This window comes from Amblyomma maculatum, chromosome 1, assembly GCF_055883805.1.
Source record: "Amblyomma maculatum isolate TAMU_Amacu chromosome 1, ASM5588380v1, whole genome shotgun sequence".
Taxonomy (NCBI): Eukaryota; Metazoa; Arthropoda; class Arachnida; order Ixodida; family Ixodidae; genus Amblyomma; species Amblyomma maculatum.
Window position 1 is genome coordinate 200,367,060 of NC_139344.1, and position 20,405 is coordinate 200,387,464.

Genomic DNA, 20,405 nt, shown 5'->3' on the forward strand with positions numbered 1-20,405 from the left:
GCCATTTTGTCGTCAACATAAACTATTGTGATGCCTAGAATTGCTTTTACATTCTGAATTTATAACATGAGGCAAGCAAATTGAAAAGAACTACTTTAGCCTTTTGTGACTTCACAAAATTGAAGGGGGGTTGTGATTCCTTAAACTCCTACTACGCTCTGCCTGTGTGGCCATTACTTAGAGGTGCTTAAAGGGATGAGTGTGTTTTTGCCTGTTTGCATGGAATGGCAACATTTGGAAGCCCCCTTTTCTGACAGTGCAATGTTCATTTCTGTGGTTATGTAACCCAATAGATGCTCTTTACAGTTGTGTCCTGCTTGAATTGGAGCCTATGGAAAAAATTGCTCACTAGCAGATTGACACAGTGATTACAGTCATTTGCAGATACATCAAATTTGAAGGGGATCGCTAAATAGTTTGAAGTATTGATAATTCTGTACCTAAAACACATCAACATTTGAGCTTCCCTTTAACCCAGAAGCGCGTATAGGGTGCACCAAAGCTAGTGGTGCCCCTTTTGCAGCCATGTGCTTCCTGTTAGATACTAGCTGCACACCACTCATCGCGGGTGTAGTGATCTGATGTGCCCCTTGCAGTGATACAGTGGACAGTACTATAATAGAAGGTTTTGCTGAATGGGAGCTCGAGAAATGCAGAATTTGATATAGGCAATAATTCAATTCGATATATTTGGGATCGGTTGTGCAGTGTTTTTGGTAGTGTGCTTGTCTTGAGTTATATAGTAACAAAGTGGCCTCTCATTCTTTTTTCGGTTTTGAAAATGCTTTCATCAGTAAAGAGATAAAAAAGAACTCCTTTCCACTGCAGACCAGTGCAACACCGATGGTTGGCACAGTCTTGCAGCAGGGTCAGCCAAGTATTAACATTGTGCCTACAGTGCCGAGCAGCACCCCTATCCAAACATTGGGCCAGCCTTTGCCACAGCAGACGGTCACGGTCAAGGTACAGTTCGATTAGCAATTCTAGTTTGGGTGGACAGAAAAAAGGCTCAAGTTGCTCTTTTGTCTGTTTCCAGGTGGCAGCCACTACTACCGCGGCATCTGTTACACAACCTCTCTCCATTCAGACTACGGTTGCTAACAGTCAGACCGCAGCCACAACGCCCTCTCAGGTGAGCATGTAGGGATAACTTTTCAGTTCATTCACTGTTTCTAGAAGCAAAACAGAAATGATCGACACAACCGAATTCTAAATGCACATTTTGCAACATACATAAATGAATCCATATTTTGCAATTGTTGGCAAACGTTGTGTGTATTAGTTATATTTAATGTTTGTACTTTTCGGTTTAAACTGGAAAAAAATATGATAAAATTACACCAAATTCAATTTTCGGAATCCGGTTTTAACCATAAAATTCTTTTCCTGTGCACGCCAGTAGGAATGGAGATGATTAACAGAGCGTGAAATCCAAGGGCATGATTGGACAACATTCTATTTCATTAAAAAATGCAGTTGTGCATTTTGAGGTATCGCTCCACTACCTATAGGGCTGTGCATAGTACAAAGTAAAAGCTGGTTAATTCAAACTTCACGGCACCGGGAAAAAAGTTCGAATTATCCGATGTTCAAATTATCGAATGGCCTCGAAAAAACTGACAAGAACTATTTGTATTACACTCAATGTACCGTATTTAGTCGCGTAACGAACTCGCTCGCATAATGAACCCACCCAGCCCCGATTTGTGCCTAGGAATCTGGAAAAAAAAAAAAAAAAAATTATAAATAAATAAAGGCGTTGGTCGTTAGCCTCTCCGCTTCACGCTGTCACGGTCCACAACACATTTCTTGGCAGTGAGCCAAGATGCTGCGCAGCGATTATCATTTGACTTTAGCTCCAGCAGGGGGGAGAAGGGGGGGGGGGGTGTGAACTTTGCAAAGTGCCAGCGCTTGTCCGGTTGTGCAAGCTTCGTTTTCAGTACATTCGCTTTATCATGCTATGAGCAACTGGGGCAGGCACCGTCTACTGCCACTCCAATCACAAGCAGCTTTTGAAGCGAACGTTGCTAAAAGCCGGCGTCATGATCACGGCTGACTCGCGTGCTTCCGTTGACAACGGATGGTTGGAAGGATGGATGGCTATCGAAAAAAAAAAAAAGTTTATAGTGCCCGCCCGAGATCATAGCCTTTCATGGGCGTTGGCTGGGACCGCGCCGACAGTACTTATCCCTATTTCCAAAGTAACAGGGTTGGAATTAACGAGTATTTAGTTGTGAGCTACGGAGGTTGCGCAGGAGAGAGAGCAGGCAGCTGCCGCCGCGGCCATGCACTGATCTTGCCGCGGCCGCCGTTCCCTTCCGCCAACGCCGCTGGTCGCCGCCCCGGTTATGGCGCTATTTAAGTTTTACCCACTCTTCCATGGTTTTACCTGGTTCCATCTTCTGTCCCCGTTTTGGACTTGTGTAGCCTCTAATTATGCCTTCCAATCGCGGAGGTGTTTCGCTTTTTTTTTTTCCCGCGTGATGTGCGCCAAGCCACCCAGATGCGGCGGCGCGTAGTTCGAATTATTCGTAGCAGAACCGACTCCCGTTCGAATTAATTGGCTTTTTTATACATATATCTCTATGGAGCTTCGCCGGACCAAGTAGTGTAGTTTGAATTATCCAAAAATTCGAATTATCGGGGTTCGAATTAACGAGCTTTCACTAGTAGGAGGCTCCACTTCATTGTTAGATGTTGTGCGCTAGCATAATGCTGTACACTGTCATCACCCACTCAGGGCATTCCTTTGATTAAGCAAGCTTCTCCACTGCATCTAAGAGCGCTCGAAACCATGCATCGCGGTCAGAAAAAGGTGCGATTCACTGGCTACCACTGCCGTCGTCAACAAGCAGACCGAGGTGCCCATGCTTTTGTTCAACAGCCAAGCAATAATATGGCAGCAGCCTTTTAAAACTTTTTTCACCTGGCTTTCGCTCAGTCACTGTATCATTTAACTCTCGCTACTTGTTATTGGCGACAGATCTCCTTCAGCTTAAGCACTGGTGTAAGGGATTTACCAGGAATTCGCAACCTCTAATGTGTTAATTACTGGCAAGTAAAATGCACTTGCTGACAAAAAGCTGCGATAAATTTCAAGTGTCCTTTGCTGCCCTCACAGAAATGCCGCACTATCTCACCACAAAAATAATTGGTAATCCTTTCTTGAAAATAACATTTGCAAAAAAAAAAAAAAAAAAAAAAAAAAAAAGAAAGAAAAAAAAAGAAAAGAAAATTATGTTCGAAAATAAACGTAGAAAACGTTTGCAGAGTTTTCTAAATGTATAAATGCCTGAGTATTTAAATTGTGATTACTTAACGGTATGCTTTAAACGCTTTCTACGTGGCATGTTGAAAAGTAGAAATGTTTCACTGGTGTCGTTTCCTACAGTGTATGTGTGCCATGTGCACATGCAGTTAGGTGCAGATATGCAGGAAGGAACCTCGTTTGCTCAGTGAGGGAGCTTGAAGTCTTCCCATTATTCACAACATTATTTACAACAACATTATTTATGGCCTAAGCACTGTACAGTTTAGTCGAAGTCAACAGTCACAAAAGCGCCCACCAAGGGCATGTCCTCCCAGCATGCTTAGAGCTTCCACGGCCATTCTGGTGGCAGACAAGAATAATGGATTTCTGTGGCACTGGGTGAATAAAAGCTTCCATAGAATGCTTAAATTTTTATATTTTATCAGGTAAATGGAATATATTTGAACTATTTTTGGTTAGGACATATGGGGGCTGCTTTGTGTGTAGTTATTCTGCAGTCCTGCAAGGTATGTCTTAAGGAGGTTTCACTGTGCCTTAATCCTTCCATTGTATACCAAAGGCCACAAGTGTGTGAATTGTCTCAAATTATGGTAAGTATGAGAAAATAATGAAGTAGTTTGAGTTTCCAATTGTTACCTTTGAAACAGAAGCAGCGGGGTTTGACTGCTTGCAGATGCAGATTGTCAAAGTTGTGTCTCTCTCTCTCTCTAAGTGGCATATTTTTGTTCATGTATTCTTTTTTGTTTTAGTTTGTGAAGTTGCTAGACAGATATAGAAACTAGGGTCATGGTTGGGCTATTGCAGATGTCTCCAAACACTGCCAAGAAAAAATGCAAGAACTTCCTGTCCACTTTGATACGACTTGCCAGTGATCAACCTGAACAAGTTGCCTCCAATGTCAAGGGTCTCATCCAAGGGCTCATTGTAAGTAGTTGATTTACCATTTCATTTTATAGTAAGAAACATTGTTTTGGACTTTAATGTTGAGGGGTGAAACAGGTGGAAGTGTAACCTTATCAGCTAAAGTGTTTTAACTAAGCTGACTATCAGACAGTATACTTAAAAACCAGCAGCCTGTATACTCCAACTAGACCACTGCATAGGCCATATATTTTTGGCTTACACCTGGCCTGAGTTATCTTTGCTTTGGTTGACCCATCTGAGCCCTGCTTGGTAACTCTGGTGTCCTTGGACCATACAGCGCTTGATGTCACATACCCATTCTAAGGCCTGCCCAAGCCAAAGAAATATTGTTCAGTTCTCCCAATTTCCAAGCAGTTATATGATGTGGATAAGCGAATTTGATTCCAAGCAACACATTCAGTCTAACTTGGACTATGAAAAATGAAAACTATTAAAAAAACTAAAAAATTTCTTGGATAAATGGTTTCAGGATAAGCAAAATAATGAAGTTTTCAGTGTGCTAATCATGCTTTGCAAGTAATGCAATTCTTCTATCAAATTTAATTTTTGAACTTCACTTCACAAGAGGGTTGGTGTAGTAGCATGGCAGCTCAACTTGCATGACGCCAATCTTTCCTTTTTTATTGTTTGGGATTATGTGTATATGTAGCACAGTTCATGGATGTGCTGTCCACTTCCTTCCCTTTTAGAAAAGAAAAAAGAGAGAACTTCGCAGTCAAACTATCGTCAGGTAAAAGAATAAACTTGTTTTAATGAGAGCTGTATGATGGAATGGTTTCTTTTTTTTTTTTGCATTCAGTGACTGATTAATATGCTCTATGGAGCATGTATTAATTTGTGGATATGTAGGTAGTGAGTATTGTCATTTCATGCTTTTGCTGTCGCTTAGCAAAGTTCAGGATCCAGTACATTAAGCTAAGGGTAGCGTGGGATCACTTGATGTAGTCAACGATTCCAAGCGAATTCTTTTTGACCACCTTTCATTATTTTTGTTTATTTCAGGATGGAACAATTCAACCTGAAGACTTCACAAATCAGCTTCAGAAGGAGCTCAATTCTTCACCACAGCCATGCCTTGTACCTTTTCTAAAAGTAAGTTTTCTTATGGGCAGATGCTGGTTTGTGGGGACATAATCTTTATGTAGTGGACCACCTTGCTGTGGTGTTACTTGCTTGGCAAGCAATGTAGCTATAATTACAAGTTTGCGCGCAAATATTTGTAATGAAATGTGGTATACAGTTGAACCTGGTTATATCGAACCCGGATATATCGAATTTTGGTTATATCGAACTCATGGAATATCCCCTTGAAAATCCCATGTAAAAGTATAGGAAAGCTGCGTCATATATCGGACTTAATTTCACCGGTCGTTCAATATATATAACTCTGCACCACGCACTGGAAAATGTGCCTTCCCCAAAGACGATCGCATCACCCTTGGCCGTTTGCCGCGTGACGTTTTCAAGCCACGCGCGGAAGGAATGAGAGGGGACAGTTCGGCGACGGGTGGTCTGGGCAGCGCCGCGCCCATTCCCCAAAGGCGCGCATTTGCAATTATCGTTTCCCGCGCGCGAACACATGACGTTTGCAAGCCATGTGCGTGGGTGTGCCCATCCTTTTGCTGAGCTATCTCTCTCCTTCAGCACGTGCTACGCATGTGCCAAGCCAGCTCAGCCCGTTTTCAGACAGGGGTCGGATGTTTTCTGCAGCGTTTGTTGCGAACCCTCTGCGCGCGGCGGCTTACGTGGCTATGGCGCCTGCGGACGTTAAAAAGCAACAGCTCTCTCTCTCTCTCTCTCTCTCTCTCTCTCTCTCTCTCGTTATTTTTTTTTATTTTTATTTTTTTCTAGTCATTCTTTCTTATCGTTGTGCTGTTCGGACGTTAAGAAGCGGCAGGGTTTTTTTTTTTTTTGCGGGAGTCGTTTATCCTTGCATGTATGAATCAGCGAAGGCACGTGTCAGCTGCTGCGATCGTGAGGCGGGATAAATCGAACCAGGCTTGTGCAATCAAGCCTTCACGGGCACTCTGCCAAGTTCACTCCCCGCCGCCACTGCAGGAGCTATCAAAAGATAAACGCGCCCCGACGTTATCGCTGCGCAGCATCTTGGCACGCTGCCAAGAAATGAGCTGTGGATGAGAGGACCGAAACGGAGGGACGTGCGCGCCATCGACATGCAAGCGAAAACGCTCGCGATTTCTGCCGCCGCTACACAGAAACCTTGTTTTGAGCTGCCGGGGTGGCTCGAGCAGCGAGGGGGACGCAGTTCCAACAAGTTTGAAATTTTTCGCTCTGTCGCTGCTGCTCATCGCTGAAATCCCTCAATCGCTTGCATGTGAGCGAGCTGGCCATAACGCTTTTTTTTTTTTCTTCAAATTCTCGGGTGCAAAAGTGGAGGGTGGGTTCATTATGCGAGGGGGTTGATCACGCGACAAATATGGTGTCGTTTTTTGGCATCGTAAGTGCCGTCACAAGCCGATTTTTGTACGTCGAATTATGGATATACCGAACTATTTCGCGATCCCCTTTCGAGTTCGATATATCCGGGTTCGACTGTATTTCAACTGTTTGTACAATGTAAGTTCACTAGGGGAATGCAGTTTTGAATTGTTATAATTGTCACCTGCTTTTCATATTCTGCACAGTTAAAACTACAAGAAGCATGAGAAAGTTGTTTCACTCATTCATTCCGTCATGGTTTTATATTGTCACCTGAATGACTGCATTTCATCTGTGGTACCATTCACTCAGTCACCTCATATTTTGACTGTTGCACCTGAGCAGTGTACGAATGGCCAAAATGTTAAGTGGAATGTGTTATTCGATGTACTCATTTACTAATATGCTTCCATATTTTCATCCAAACCTGACTAATCCCTAATTTTCATGGGATAAAGCAGCATAGTTGGCACAGTTTTTCGTCGGTAAAGAGGCAGCTTAGAGGAGAGATCTTACTTTAAGAGGTAATACCACTTTGTCTATGAGAGATTGAAAGCTCTTAATGTCTACAAGTGTGAGGAGAATGCTTACACTCACCTTTCAAGGCTTTTTTTTATTTGTTTGGGTGCTGTAAGTACTGCATCGTACAGTTCAAAAGTAAATCATATTCAAAGACGCGGGATTGAATTCCGGCCCCGTTGGCCGCTTTTCGATGGAGGCGAAAAGCAAAGGGTCCATGTGCTGTGCGATGCCAGTGCACGTTAAAGAACCCCAGGGGGTCGATATTTTCGGAATGCTCCACTAAAGCATCTCTCATAGCCTGAGTTGCTTTGGGACGTTAAACCCCACAAACCAAACCAAGTAAATCATGTTGCCCAAAGAGTATTGCCTCAGGTCCTAGGGGATACTTGAATGTTTGCAGATTTATGATGTTCCCATTGTGTTTGGAAATGAAATTTAGCATTGATGTGAAATCTTTGCTGCTAATTTCAGAAAAGCCTTCCATATTTGCGGCACTCTCTTATGACGAAAGAGCTAACCATTGAAGGAGTGCGGCCACCACCACAAGGTGCAGTGACATTGCCATCTACACCTGCTATTATCCCCAATATCCAGGTATGTGGCATTGTAGTGTCAATGTCCTTTTGCGAAATTGCCTGTGCTAGTGTGAAACAAGTTGATTTATTTTGGCACACAGCAAGTGGCTGGGGTGGCACGGCCAACAGTGCCTCATGGAACTACGCAAGTACGAGTGATGGCACCAACAACGGGCGGCCTGGCAGCGCAGCTGGCTAGCACTGCAGGCATCCAGAATGTTCTTGCTCAACACCAGCGGATGGTCACGGTAGGCTGTTATCCATGCTGGAATTTTTTATGGCTGAGTGTAGGTTGGGGTGGAGTGCATTTGGCATGCGCTCACAAATCATGACTGGCAGCTTATCGTTATCGCTGAGGAGGAAAGGTACATAACGGTTTCATATTAACCTTACTCACCTATGAGGCTGAAACATAGGAGGCTAACGAAAAGGGTTCTACGTAAGTTGAGGACAACACAGAGCGCTATGGAACGGAAAATGGTAGGTGTAGCGCTAAGAGATAGGAAACTTGCAGACTGTCAGAGAAATAACTCGAGTTAATGACAGTCTAGTGGAAATCAAGAAGAAAAAATAGGCATGGTCAGGGCATGTAGTGTGAAGAGAGGCTAAACGATGGCCAATAAAGGTAACAAACTGGATTCCAAGGGAAGGAAAACGTAGCAGGGGGCAGTAAAAAGTTAGGTAGGCGGATGAGTTTGCAGAGGTCAAGTGGATGCAGCTAGCACAGGATCAGGTTCATAGGAGGAATATGCCAGAGGCCTTCGCCCTGCAGGCTGATAATGATGATTTAGAATGAAGATTTCAAAGAACTACCATATAACTTCAAAAATGCCCTTTAGTTCTTACTGATTTTTTTTTTTTTTTTTACTTGTTGAGGTCCTGGTACTAGCCAGTGTCACAACACAAAATCCAGGTGTTTATGTAATTTTGACAATTAAAAAGTCTCTAAATTGGTAAGCCAAATGTTTGAGGACTGCTACAATCACTCACTCAGTAAAGAAGACATGCTTAGGTAAAATAGAACTGTTGTCAGCTGCATTGATTTTCTAGTGCATGCCTGATCAACTCATCGTTATGCTCCTAGCTTTCATTTTAGCTTAGAAAGTTGCATTGCAGTACCTTTTTAGTGAAATGAAGTACTATGGTGCAGCCACACCATTAAAAAGGCAAATAGGCAGGGGAAATGCAAACCTATAAACTTCAGATCTCATTTTGAAAACTGGTAATATAACAGCAGCTTGTACTAGTTCAAACTTTTTATGAAACAAATGAAAGGCCTTCGAAGCATTCATTCCATTGATGAAAACTGAAGGCTCTAGCCTGCATTTCTGATTGGTTTGTACTGAACTGATTAGTTCTTGCTTTGCTTCAATGACCTTGTTTTGTAGCGTTATTGGCTTTGGATCTCTGTGTTTCTTGATTTCAGCTTTCACACAAGGTGCAGACACAAAAGGCTGGAATTTGTACAAGGGTGCACTGATGGCATTTCATTAATTTCATGTATTTTACCCCATAGTGCTGAAGGCACCACTGAGGAGTAGTGATACTGAAAAAGAAACACGGCATGGATGTTCAGAATTGGAATACAGTGTAGAAAGTTAAACAGACATTAAAAAGCACCTTGGTAAACAGTGTTAGCTATTAGCTAAAGTGTAGTGAAACTGTGAGTTAGCACTTATTTCATGAGTTCTGCGGTAAGTGAAAGTGGTTCCTTTTTTGTGCTGCAACACTTCTTTCCCAGCAAATCAATTGCTCACCTGTGAATGGCCTTTGTTTTGTGTTGTGTAGCCTCGGCCAGCCACAACTGTAGTGCCTCCTGGTACAAAGAGCCTCTTGGTGGCTAAGACAAGCAACTTGACGGCAGCCTTGTCACCAGCCACGGTTGGAGCATTGCAAACGAAAGTGGCCACACCCGTGGCAACTAGGACGCCCGTCACTGCGCTCAAAGAGAAGCGCACATATTCTTCACTCAGGTACGTGTATGCCTCTGCTATATTTAACCAGTTAAACTTTGTACATTTAGGCAGTGTTTCAAAGAAGAAAATTCTTATTGGCATTTTATATATGCTTTCTGAAATAACTGTAAAGAAGCAGCCATATTTACAGTGGCCAAGCATGTTTTCTTCGGTGTTCTGTTTCTGGATTCACTTGCGCTCACTACATGGACTGGTTCTTGTGGTGCTGCACTTCGCCATTCATTTAGAAAAATGCAGACATCATGCAGGTCGAGTTCATGAAAAGTTCAGGAAAACTGTGCACCTCTTCAGCGGCAGGTGCCAAAATAGTGCAGCTGCCACCGCTGCATGGAAGCAGTGGGTGCTTGTGTGCTGTGACACATGACGAAGAGACTCAAGTTATTTGCCAATTTCAAATGTCAATCGAATACACTTGTTATTGATTTCATATTTGATTGCAGAAGTTGATATTTGGGTATTAGAAAATTTCCAAATATTCAGCAGAAATCGAATGCCATGCCAACTTTCATAAATCCACCCTTGCCAAAGCTACAGTATCTACGCAAATTATTGGGAGTTCGAGTTAAAATGTCTAGAATAAAGCTCAAAGGCATCCTCTCAGCTTTCTTCTTCGTCATTTGTCACGCACATTGGGACACTACTAGGTTTGGACCTTATGCACATTTTCGCAATTGCGCTTTCCCGTGTATCACATGCATTTACAAGATGGCCAACTACCCTCTCCAGACAATCACAATGCGAAAGCATGTTTCTTTTTCTTTTTTTTTTTTGCACTTCCATAATTTATTACAAACTTGACACCCAGACCTATGGCATTTGTTGCTTCGTGTTTGCAACTTTTCCCTTGGGAGCTCTATCATCTATCAGCTACAGTAGACCCCCACAAAAACCTTTACTATATCTGGGTGTCTTTACTATATCAGTTACTAGTTATGACATGTTCCTAAAGATGCTGTCTGGCAATTAAATGGCTACTTAATAAATACGTCTTGTTGCTTAATGAAAAATTACTTCAAAACACCTTTTAATCTTTCTTATCTCTCTTCGGGCCATTTTCTTTTTTCACTTATAAGATTTTTTTGTTTACATCTTGTAGATGTACCGTCTTTGCCAAAAGTAACCAGGCTGCAGGATCTGCTTCGCAGCCATGTGGTAGCACATTCATACCACTTCTGAAGCTCTAAATCTCTGCGATGCAGAGTTGAGCACACCTCCTCAATTCTTAACTAGTTGTGATAAAGTGGGAATCCTTATTGGCTTTGTAATACAAGTGAGAAGCAAAACATGCAGCCTGGCTACTTTTGGCAAAGACGGTACCTCTTAAGCATGAAGGCAACGTAGCTACGAATACCACTCAGTTTGATTTTATGTGAAAACCAAAGCCTTGCATGAACACGGCGTCATCTTTTGCTGTTTCTGTCATTTGAGAGGCAATAGATGAGAAATGCACAATGCAGGCAAGTGCTGCAAAACGGCACATGCTGCGCCTCCAGTTCTTGCTACCGCTGCTTCATGCTGCATCATGCTGCAAATGTTTGGCCATTTCTTCCCTTCCCTATTTCTTGCTGCACTATTTTTTTTTCTTACGCACTGCATGCTTTCTCTCATGGCTCCAAGGTTTACGTAAAGTTAGCTTCTCATGAGTGCTGCTAAGTCTGGTGGTAAAGGCATTAAAAAATAAAATGCTCGCTCTGTATTTTTTTTTTTTTTTTGTCAGAAAAAACATTTCTCATGATTCTAGATAATGCACACACGCAACATAATTTCGTGGGAAGTCATCGCCGCGGCCAGATGCACTTTACTATAACCGATTTTTACCAAAAATGTCTTTACTATAAAGGGGAAAAACTGTACAGTCATCTATAGAAGTTGAACTAGGACTTCAGTTTCACTTTATTGCATCCGAGATTTCACTATATCCGAGTTTACTATAGTGGGGGTTCTACAGTACCAGCTAATGATTCGTGTGCAGGAAAGTGCACTTACAGAGTTTGACTTGGAGTTTTCAGAAGGGGCAGAGTCAAGGCATCACTGTCAGGGCAAGTGATCTTGAAAAAACCCAGATGCATTGTAACGTGCACACTTAAAGTGCTTGTAACAGCAAGTGTGGTGGCGATGCCTCCGGAGGGCTACACTCACCAAAAAATAGCTTGGCTGCAGCGTCACTTCAGTTTCTCAGCTTCATCGGCAGTACTGCAACGGTAGTTGTTGGCTGCACATTTGCTGCACATTTGCCAGTTGCCTGAACTTAGCTGTGCGCCACTTTTGGGCACCTACTACTAGCACATCGCTGGTCATGCGCACATGCAGTAGAACCTTGATTGTATGACTTTCAGGGAACTACGTGGAACCGCCGTAAAGTCGAACATAGATAATTCGAATTTTGGTTGTATTGAACTCACGGAATATTCCCTTGAAAATTCCATGTAAAAGTATAGAAAAACTGTGTCGCATATCGAACTCCAATTCACTGGTCATTTGATATATTGAACTCCTCACCACGCACTGGAGGGTGCGCCTTCTATAAACCTGGGCCGTTTGCTGCATGACGCTTTTCACGCCACGTGCGGAACGAGAGAGAACCGATTCGGCGATGGCCGGTCTAGAGCAGCGCCACACCCTTTCCCCAGAGGCGTGCACATCTGCGGGAATTGTTTGCAGCGCGGAAGCACGTGACGCTTGCAAGCCATGTGCGTGAAGGAACGAGAGGGAACTGTTTTGACGACGGTCGTTACGGAGCAGACGCAGCCAATGCAGCTGTGGCGATGGGGAGAGGCGAAACAACGGGATAGAGCGAAGCGCAAGGGTGTACCTATTCTTTCCTTCTTTTATGGGTGTGTGAAAACGTGGTGGAAGGGAAAATTCTGCCGAGCTTCTCTCCCAGCAGCACAGCACGCACTACGCATGTGCCGACAGGCCAGCTCAGCGCGTGGCAGACAGAACGTCAGACCACTGCCCTACCGTGCTGACCGTGTCGGACGCTTTCTCCAGTGCGCATGGTGAACCCTTTGTGTGCGACGGGTAATGTGCGGCATTGCGTAAGCTATGGCAGGTGCGGACATTAAGATGCGGAAGAATTTGGATTTTGCAACCAAGTTGGCGGCTATACGGAGCGTTGAAGAGGGTGGGAAGCCATCGGTGGCAGATACATTTGGTATTGCAAGGAGCACTTTAAGTACGCTGCTCAGAAACAAAAAAGACATCAAGCTCAAAGCAGGGGAGCAAAGTCGCTGCAGAGCATGTCGTGCGCTCCCTGCAGCTTTTGAGAAAGTTGAGAAGGCCTTTCATTCATAGTTTGAGGAGGTCCACGCTAAAAACATCCCTGTAGATGGGCCCATGTTAATGGAAAAGGCAAAATGATTCGCAGCTGTTCTCAGCGAGGAAAACGGTTATGGCTGAACTGGGTGGCTGCACAGGTTTAAAAGCCGCCATAGCATCGTGGAATAAGTGATTTCAGGCAAAAGTGAAAGCGTCAGCAGCCAGGAAATGCAACAGTAACTTTCCGAGGAGTGGCCAAAGATCGCTGTGGAGTTTTCTCCTGCAAAAATCTCTAATACGAATGAGACTGGCCTTTTCTGGCAGATGTTGCCAAGCAAGACGCTTGGCCTCGGAGGGAGCACATGTCACAGAGGGAAGATGAGCAAAGTCGCATCACTGTTTTACTTGTGGCAAATATGGATGGATTTTGCAAGTTAAAGCCATTTGGGATTGGGAAAAGCATGTCACCTTGGTGTTTCAAAAACTGCAAGCAGCTTCCAGTACGCTATGGCTTTAACAGGAAAGCATGGATGACGTGTCAACTTTTTCTGAATGGCTTCAGGCATGGGACGCGGAGTTAAGTGAGTCAGGCTGCCGAGTTTGTCTTCTCGTCGACAACTGCTCGGCCCATCACACCACGTGCGGGTTGCAGCATATAGAATTGAAATTTCTTCCATCTAACATGACAGCGAGGTTGCAGCCACTTGACATTATAAAGCTACAAAAGGAGACTTGTTCAGTGGCTCCTAATTAATCTTAGAATGGGAGTCGATCTGAAGATTGACTTGCTGGGGGCCATTAAAGGGATCACTGGCGCCTGGAACTCCGTAAAACGGAACACAGTGGTCAGTTGTTTTCGCAAGGCAGGTCTTGCAGTGGCTGCAGGTGAATGTCCAGAAGTTCCAGAAGCCTCTGCCGGCATTCTGCGACCTCTTACGTTTTCCGGTTGCCGTCCCGCCCGAAATCGCAGTTGACGATTTTGTCAACGTCTACAGCGACGTTGACAATGGCATTGTGGCGGGAGTTGCAGGCACTCACGAGGACAGCGATTCAAGTGATGATGACCACCACTGTGATTGCTATGAAATGCACCCATACACAACTGCAGAGCTGGCGTTCAGTTTGATTCGACGTTGTTGCGGTGATGTGAGGGCACGGGCCTTTTGCACCTGGACAATCTGGACAGGATCCAGATCAGCGTTTTCAGCTTCATTGCCCAGAGGAAGAATGTGATGAAGTTTAGTGATTTTTTTTTTGTGAAATTTATGAGATAGGTCTTCACATTGTGTATACAGACTTTCCTTGAACGCTCCGAATGGTAAGCGGCCGATATATGTACTCGCATAATGAACCCACATTTCTTTTTTTATTTTACATTTACATCAGTTTGAGGGAGAGAGTTCATTACGTCATCCATCCTTGCATCCATGAATCAATTAGTTCAATGCGCACTACTTAACTATAGTCTCTTTTTTTTCTTTAAGACGAGCGTTAGAGCAAGAAAGAAAATGGGTAGAACAGCCATTGGAGAAGAGCTGTACGTCGAAAGCACACGATCAGCTGGAATCACGACGCCGGCTTTTAGCAGCGTTTGCTTCAAACAGCATTTGCTGCTGTCTGCCAAGTTCACTCCCCGCCACTGCAGGAGCTAACGCCAAAAGTATAATAAAATAATAAACACGTCATGGCGCCTGCGCAGCAGCTTAGTGTGTTGCCAATAAAAGCTGTGGCTTGCGGTGGAGCAAAATGGAGTTACGCGCCACCGACTAAAGCTTTTTTAAAGTGAAAGCCTTTAATGGCTCATGCTGTCGTGGACAAAATGTGTCCCGCTTTTGCGGCGGCTCTGATTGGCTGAGGATGGACGACGTCATAGAGGTCCCGACCAATCACAGAGCACCACTACAGCATGTGTGAATTCGTGCCTTATATGGGTATACGCCAATCAATGATGAATTACAAGTTAACGACAAATTAATGAATTAAAGACAAGCAGTTAATTAATATCTAATTTAGTCATTAAAACTTAAGGACCAATCAATTAATTATTGACTAACAGCTAATTTAATTATTCATTAATTACTAATTAGTGCCAGCTGCATAGCAGAATGCGGCACTCAGGCTTTTGTCTTTCACTACTTTAATAGCTAAAGTCCCTCATGATTTTTTTTTTCACATTCTTGGCAGCAAAAGGTCGATGGTGGGTTCATTATTCGATTGGGTTGATTCCGTGACAAATACAGTATCATTTTTTTTCAATCGTAAGGGGTGTCAGAAGCCAATTTCTGTATATCGAACTATTTCGCCTTCCCCTGTCCAGTTCGATATATCCAGTTTCGACTTCATAATTTGGACATGTATACCATATTTTCGAGTTTATAAGATGCACCTTTGTATAAGATACACCCCTCATGTTTAGAGGCTTGAAACAGAAGTTTGCATATAAGGTGCACCCTTGTATAAGACGCACCTCAATTTATTCAGATTAGAGGAATAGGACTTGACTATATATGCTTGCTTGATCATTGCGTGCTATGTTGCCTGAATGAAAATTTGTTACATGTGCATGCGAATGATAGGGAAAAAAAATGAGGCAATGCTTATGCACAAAAAAACTCTTTCTCTGTGAGAGCAGGAACACTTTATTATTACTCAAAGCCTTGAAAAGCTCCATCTTGGTACACGGTCACCAATTTCTCATGACAGCGCTCAGGCATCCTCTTTGGGCTCATAATTACAGCGCTGATCATCGCTGCATGCGGGTACTCTGGCGCATGGGGCAAAGCACATGCAGGAAGGAGAAAACACACATGCAATAGCCCCCAAACAATGTTGTAAATCGTAACTGGAAAAAACAGTCGGCTCGATCTGGCTTGTCTTGGCAGCGTGGAAAGGGCTTGGAGCATGGACGCCGCCATCTTTTGGCATTCTGCCAGTGAGACAGCTGTACAATTCTAGAACACTATAACGACTATAAGCATTGTGATCACAGGCGTCGCTACTGTTACCGTTTCACGATAAAGTTCGCCTATGAACATTGCTCAAAACGGAAAAAAAAAAAACACACATAACGTGCACTGATGTATAGGACGCACTACCGAAAATTTCGTAAAAGAACCGCATCTTATACGCCAGAAAATATGGTAATCGGAAATCTCGCAAAACTGATACACTCGCGTTATAAGCGTACCCGCTACTCTTGTTGCCAAAATTTTGATTCTTTCCTCGCATGTATGTTATGAAAGCGCCCCTATTTTCGTTCTGTGAAAATTAATGCATTTACTCGTGCATTTTGCACGCTTATACTTTCTTCAGATTAATGCTACCAAATGAGGGTGCGCAAATTATGCGATTTTGCAAGCTTTCTCTCGGAGCTCTATAAAAGTGTAAAAACACGCAATGTATGCCGCATACATTTCCATGTAACTGTTGATCCCCAAACTCATACTGGTCATTAGCAGAAAAAAAAAGAAGTTTGCTCCAAAATTGTCAGCGACGCATACCTCCCTCTCCGCCACCTCACCCTTTTTGTAAAATGAGGCCATATGCACAGCTCAGAGCAATAATGCGCAAAGCTATAAGTCTAAAGTAAATGGAGATAAAAGGCGATATTAACGAGCCCTTGCTCGAGACCTGACTGGCAAACCTGACTCTGATCAGTAGTTTTGGATTCTTGTGAACACGTCAATCGTTGCTTACCGCGAGTTTGCTGCCATATCTGTCCATCTTGTAAAGCAACCGCCAGCCAGCGCAAGCAAGCTGGGTGAACGTTTTATGAGAAGTATTGGAACAGCATGCTGTTTGAACTCTTAACAGCATCACTTTACAAAGTAATAAACGTCGTAACTAGCATGGTGGTGTCTACTGCCAGCTGACAACTTTTACAGCCACACATGATGACATCGCTGCGCCGATCATCCCAAGCCTGCCTTGCATGCATTCGCTTGCATTCTGGTGGCTTAGCAGAAAAGGGACCGTAAAATAATGCAGGTAGAAAAGAGTAGAAGCCCGTGAAAAGTGTTACGGGCAGCTAAATTGCGCGAGCAAATTTGGTAGAGCCTAGACTGCACAGCCAGAAAAGACCACATTTAACGGGGCTTGTGTGCATTCCCGTCATTGCACGTTGAGTAGGTGTCACTAGCACCTTAATACAATAGGCTGGGCAAAGTGCCATAAATATGCCTGCTTTGGCTATTCAAAGATGCTTTACGATGCATAGTACGGGCAGTACGGCATACGAGCGACGTGTTTCTTCTCAGACTTCATTCAGAACCGCACTCACCCTGCGGCACTAAAGTCTGTATTTAGCAGTCTCATCATTCTGAGGAAAAGCAAAACGAAATCAATCTTATTGTTTGCTTGCAGTGGAATCGAGTGCACCCACACTGGCGGTCCAGTGCACCCATGCTGGCAGCATGCTTGCAGCGATGCGCGGCGCTTCAGGTGACAGCCGTAACGTAACGCAGCAGCGGAAGGCTCTTTCAAACTAGCCATCACTGAACACAGACACATCTAATCTTGTTACCGCCGACACAATAACTTCATTCTGCTGTGAACGTAAAACTTGATTTCTATATAATGCTTAAGCTGTGTTCAGACTACAGTCATATCTGTTGTAAGTGCCTTATGTTAGTGCGCATAGCTGCTGGAACTCCCGTTTACGTAGCTTGCGGCCACGCATGTTCACACTGGGTCGTTCGGTAAGATAGTACATTCTTAACGACTAGCCAGTCACCGCTCTGGGCCAACTGAGTCTCGCATTTCTCAGCATGGCGCTGGTTAGCAAGCAGCTGATAGTGGAGGTCGGAGCTCTTCAAGCTCAAAATGAGCTTAGCATTGTGTGTGCACTCAACCTACACAGATGGACGAATAGAAGATTTTGGGTTTGTCAAATCTTCAATAGCGCATGCCTGTCCGCATAGTCTGACAGTGGTCTTGCACACCAGCTTCTGTCAGGCATCGTTTTTCACTTCTCTCTGTGAGGACCGGAAGCCCCATCACCGGAAAGGGAAAAGAAACGGCTGTGCGCATTGGTCGTGCAGTGACAGACATATCTGTGCTAGTCTTAAAAGTCGCGGGTCCTCCAACATTTACGCCCACGCTGGCTGAGTATGTTGCGCATCTTACACTCAATGCGACAACTGTCTGAACAGACACATTACGTTTTTTGCACTTACGCTTATGATCCTTACGAACAATACGTACGTTGCACACAGTCTGAACGCGGCTTTCAGTTCAGTTCAGTTCAGTTGTTCAGTTGTGTCCGACTCTTCGTGACCCTATGGACCATATCATGCCACGCTTTCCGGTCTCTCACTATCTTCCTAACATCACATAACTTCATCTGCAGCGTCTCGAGGATGCCATCTAACCATCGCGTTCGCTGCCTACCCTTTCTCCGGTGACCCTCAACCTTTCCCAACATCAAATCTTTCTCCAGCGACTCCTCTCTTCGCATCAGATGACTAAAGTAGCTGAGCTTTAACTTTAGAATTTGACTTGAGAATTTGTGAATGAGCAGTCAGGGTTTATGGTCGACAATATTGACTGATTTGATCTTCTGGCCGTCCAAGGAACTCTCAAGAGTCTCCGCCAGCACCACAATTCAAACGCGTCAATTCTTTGGCGGTCAGCCTTCTTCACAGTCCAACTCTCACATCCATACATCAGACAAGGCTGCATACTGTCGCCCTGCCTATTTAACCTATACGCTGAGTGCATCATGAGGAAGGCTGGTCTGGACGAGTCTTCAGCTGGAGTGAAGATTACTGGGAAATGTATCAACAACCTTAGATATGCGGATGATACCACTTTAATGGCGGAAAGTGAAGTGAAACTCAAGAGACTTCTGATGCGCGTACAAGAAGAGAGTGAGAAGTTTGGGCTTAAACTGAACATTAAAAAGACAAAGATCATGGCGTCTTGCCCTATCAAATCCTGGAGCATCAAGGGACAAGAAGTGGTAGCTGTGACAGATTTTCTCTTCTTGGGCTCAAAGATTACCCCGGAAATAGACTGCAGCCATGAAATTAGGAGACGCCTGCTTCTGGGAAAGAGAGCCATGGCTAGCCTTTATGGCCTAGTAAAGCGCAGAGACATTACACTGCCAACCAAGATCCGTATAACTCGTACTATGGTTTTTTCAGTTGTGATGTATGGATGCGAGAGTTGAACGCGACTTTACACGTGCTTAAAAGTGGCCTAGGTGTAGAGACCCGCCACGCGCCAAGGGCCGTGGGTCGCATGCACGGAGTCAGAGCAATTGGCAGAACTGTCGCTACAGGCCATCATATGCTAGATCACATCACTGTATGCACTTGTCTTAATTGCAATGCGGAGCACCTTAGGGTGAAGTGATGTCACCAGTCAAATGCTGGACCATCATCTTTCATTCCATACAGTTCCCATGGGTTGCATTTGAAGCAAGATGGGCACAATTTTACAATTTTAGATGGGCCCAGCAAATCACCCATAGAAATAATGCATTAAAAACCTTGACTATACAAGGTTTTTAATGTATTATCTCTATGGGTGATTTGCTGGGCCCATGGCGATTCATCATAAAATGGGGGTTGTCACATGAGCGGGGGAATTGTAATCGGGGTTCCACTGTACATTCAAACCTTGGTACAACAAACATGGATATCACAAATTATTGTCTATATCGAACTCCTAAACATTAAAAAAGAAACACAGGTAGGTATTTCTACACTCACAGTTCGCCATGAAATGGATATGTTGGACTGCCAGTGCCAAGCAGTCTTCTCTTGGAACAGATGGAAGGCGTCGCCGCCGTACACAGCAGGCTGATGGTGGTGGTGCAAAAATTTGCACTTTATAGTTTTCATATCTTGCATGCGAATGGCTTATTTACCTAGGTATAATGAAGGAGTGGTGCAGGTTGAAGTTCATGGAGATGATGGTGTTCACTGCATACAGCGAGACAGTGTGCAGCTTCAAATGAGGCGTGAACAGCTGCGATAATAATACAGTGCTCTCGTGTGTGATCAAGGGAAGCTGATCTGTTTGTTCTGGTACGGATTCGAAACCCAGTTGAGGCTCTGCTGACACACACTGGTGATGCCACTCATAAGACAGAAAATGCTTTCGCATTAATACCGTATATATTGCTGATTATAAGTTGACCTCCCCAACCTGCGAAACCTTCTCAGGAAAAAAAAGTTTGACATCTAATATAGGTTGACACTAAATCATGCCGCAGCCATAGCTGGCCAGTAAGCTCTTCAGAAGACCAAATCATTCAAAGACGTTTATTCGTGCACGAAACTCTCACAATTCATCATTGTTCACGAGGACGCAGTCACGGTCATCTGAACCACTGCTGCTGCTGGCTGTCGGAAGTGGTGATGAGATGTCATGTGTGAAGAATACCCCAGAGACCATGTCATTCGGCAGTCCGTACCAAATGTCATTTACCCATTG

General features: G+C 44.0%; 1 protein-coding gene across 6 annotated transcripts in view; it reads left to right on the forward strand.

Annotated features, from left to right (window-relative positions):
• LOC146205356 (transcription initiation factor TFIID subunit 4-like) overlaps positions 1 to 20,405 on the forward strand; it is a 90,804-nt gene that overhangs the window by 52,373 nt on the left and 18,026 nt on the right. For all 6 annotated transcript variants that reach the window (XM_084590014.1, XM_084590016.1, XM_084590018.1 and 3 more), the window contains 7 exons: positions 829 to 963; positions 1,037 to 1,132; positions 4,076 to 4,195; positions 5,198 to 5,287; positions 7,628 to 7,750; positions 7,833 to 7,979; positions 9,520 to 9,704. In XM_084590014.1, coding sequence (XP_084446140.1) covers positions 829 to 963; positions 1,037 to 1,132; positions 4,076 to 4,195; positions 5,198 to 5,287; positions 7,628 to 7,750; positions 7,833 to 7,979; positions 9,520 to 9,704 — 896 coding nt within the window. The remainder of the gene's footprint in view (positions 1 to 828; positions 964 to 1,036; positions 1,133 to 4,075; positions 4,196 to 5,197; positions 5,288 to 7,627; positions 7,751 to 7,832; positions 7,980 to 9,519; positions 9,705 to 20,405) is intronic.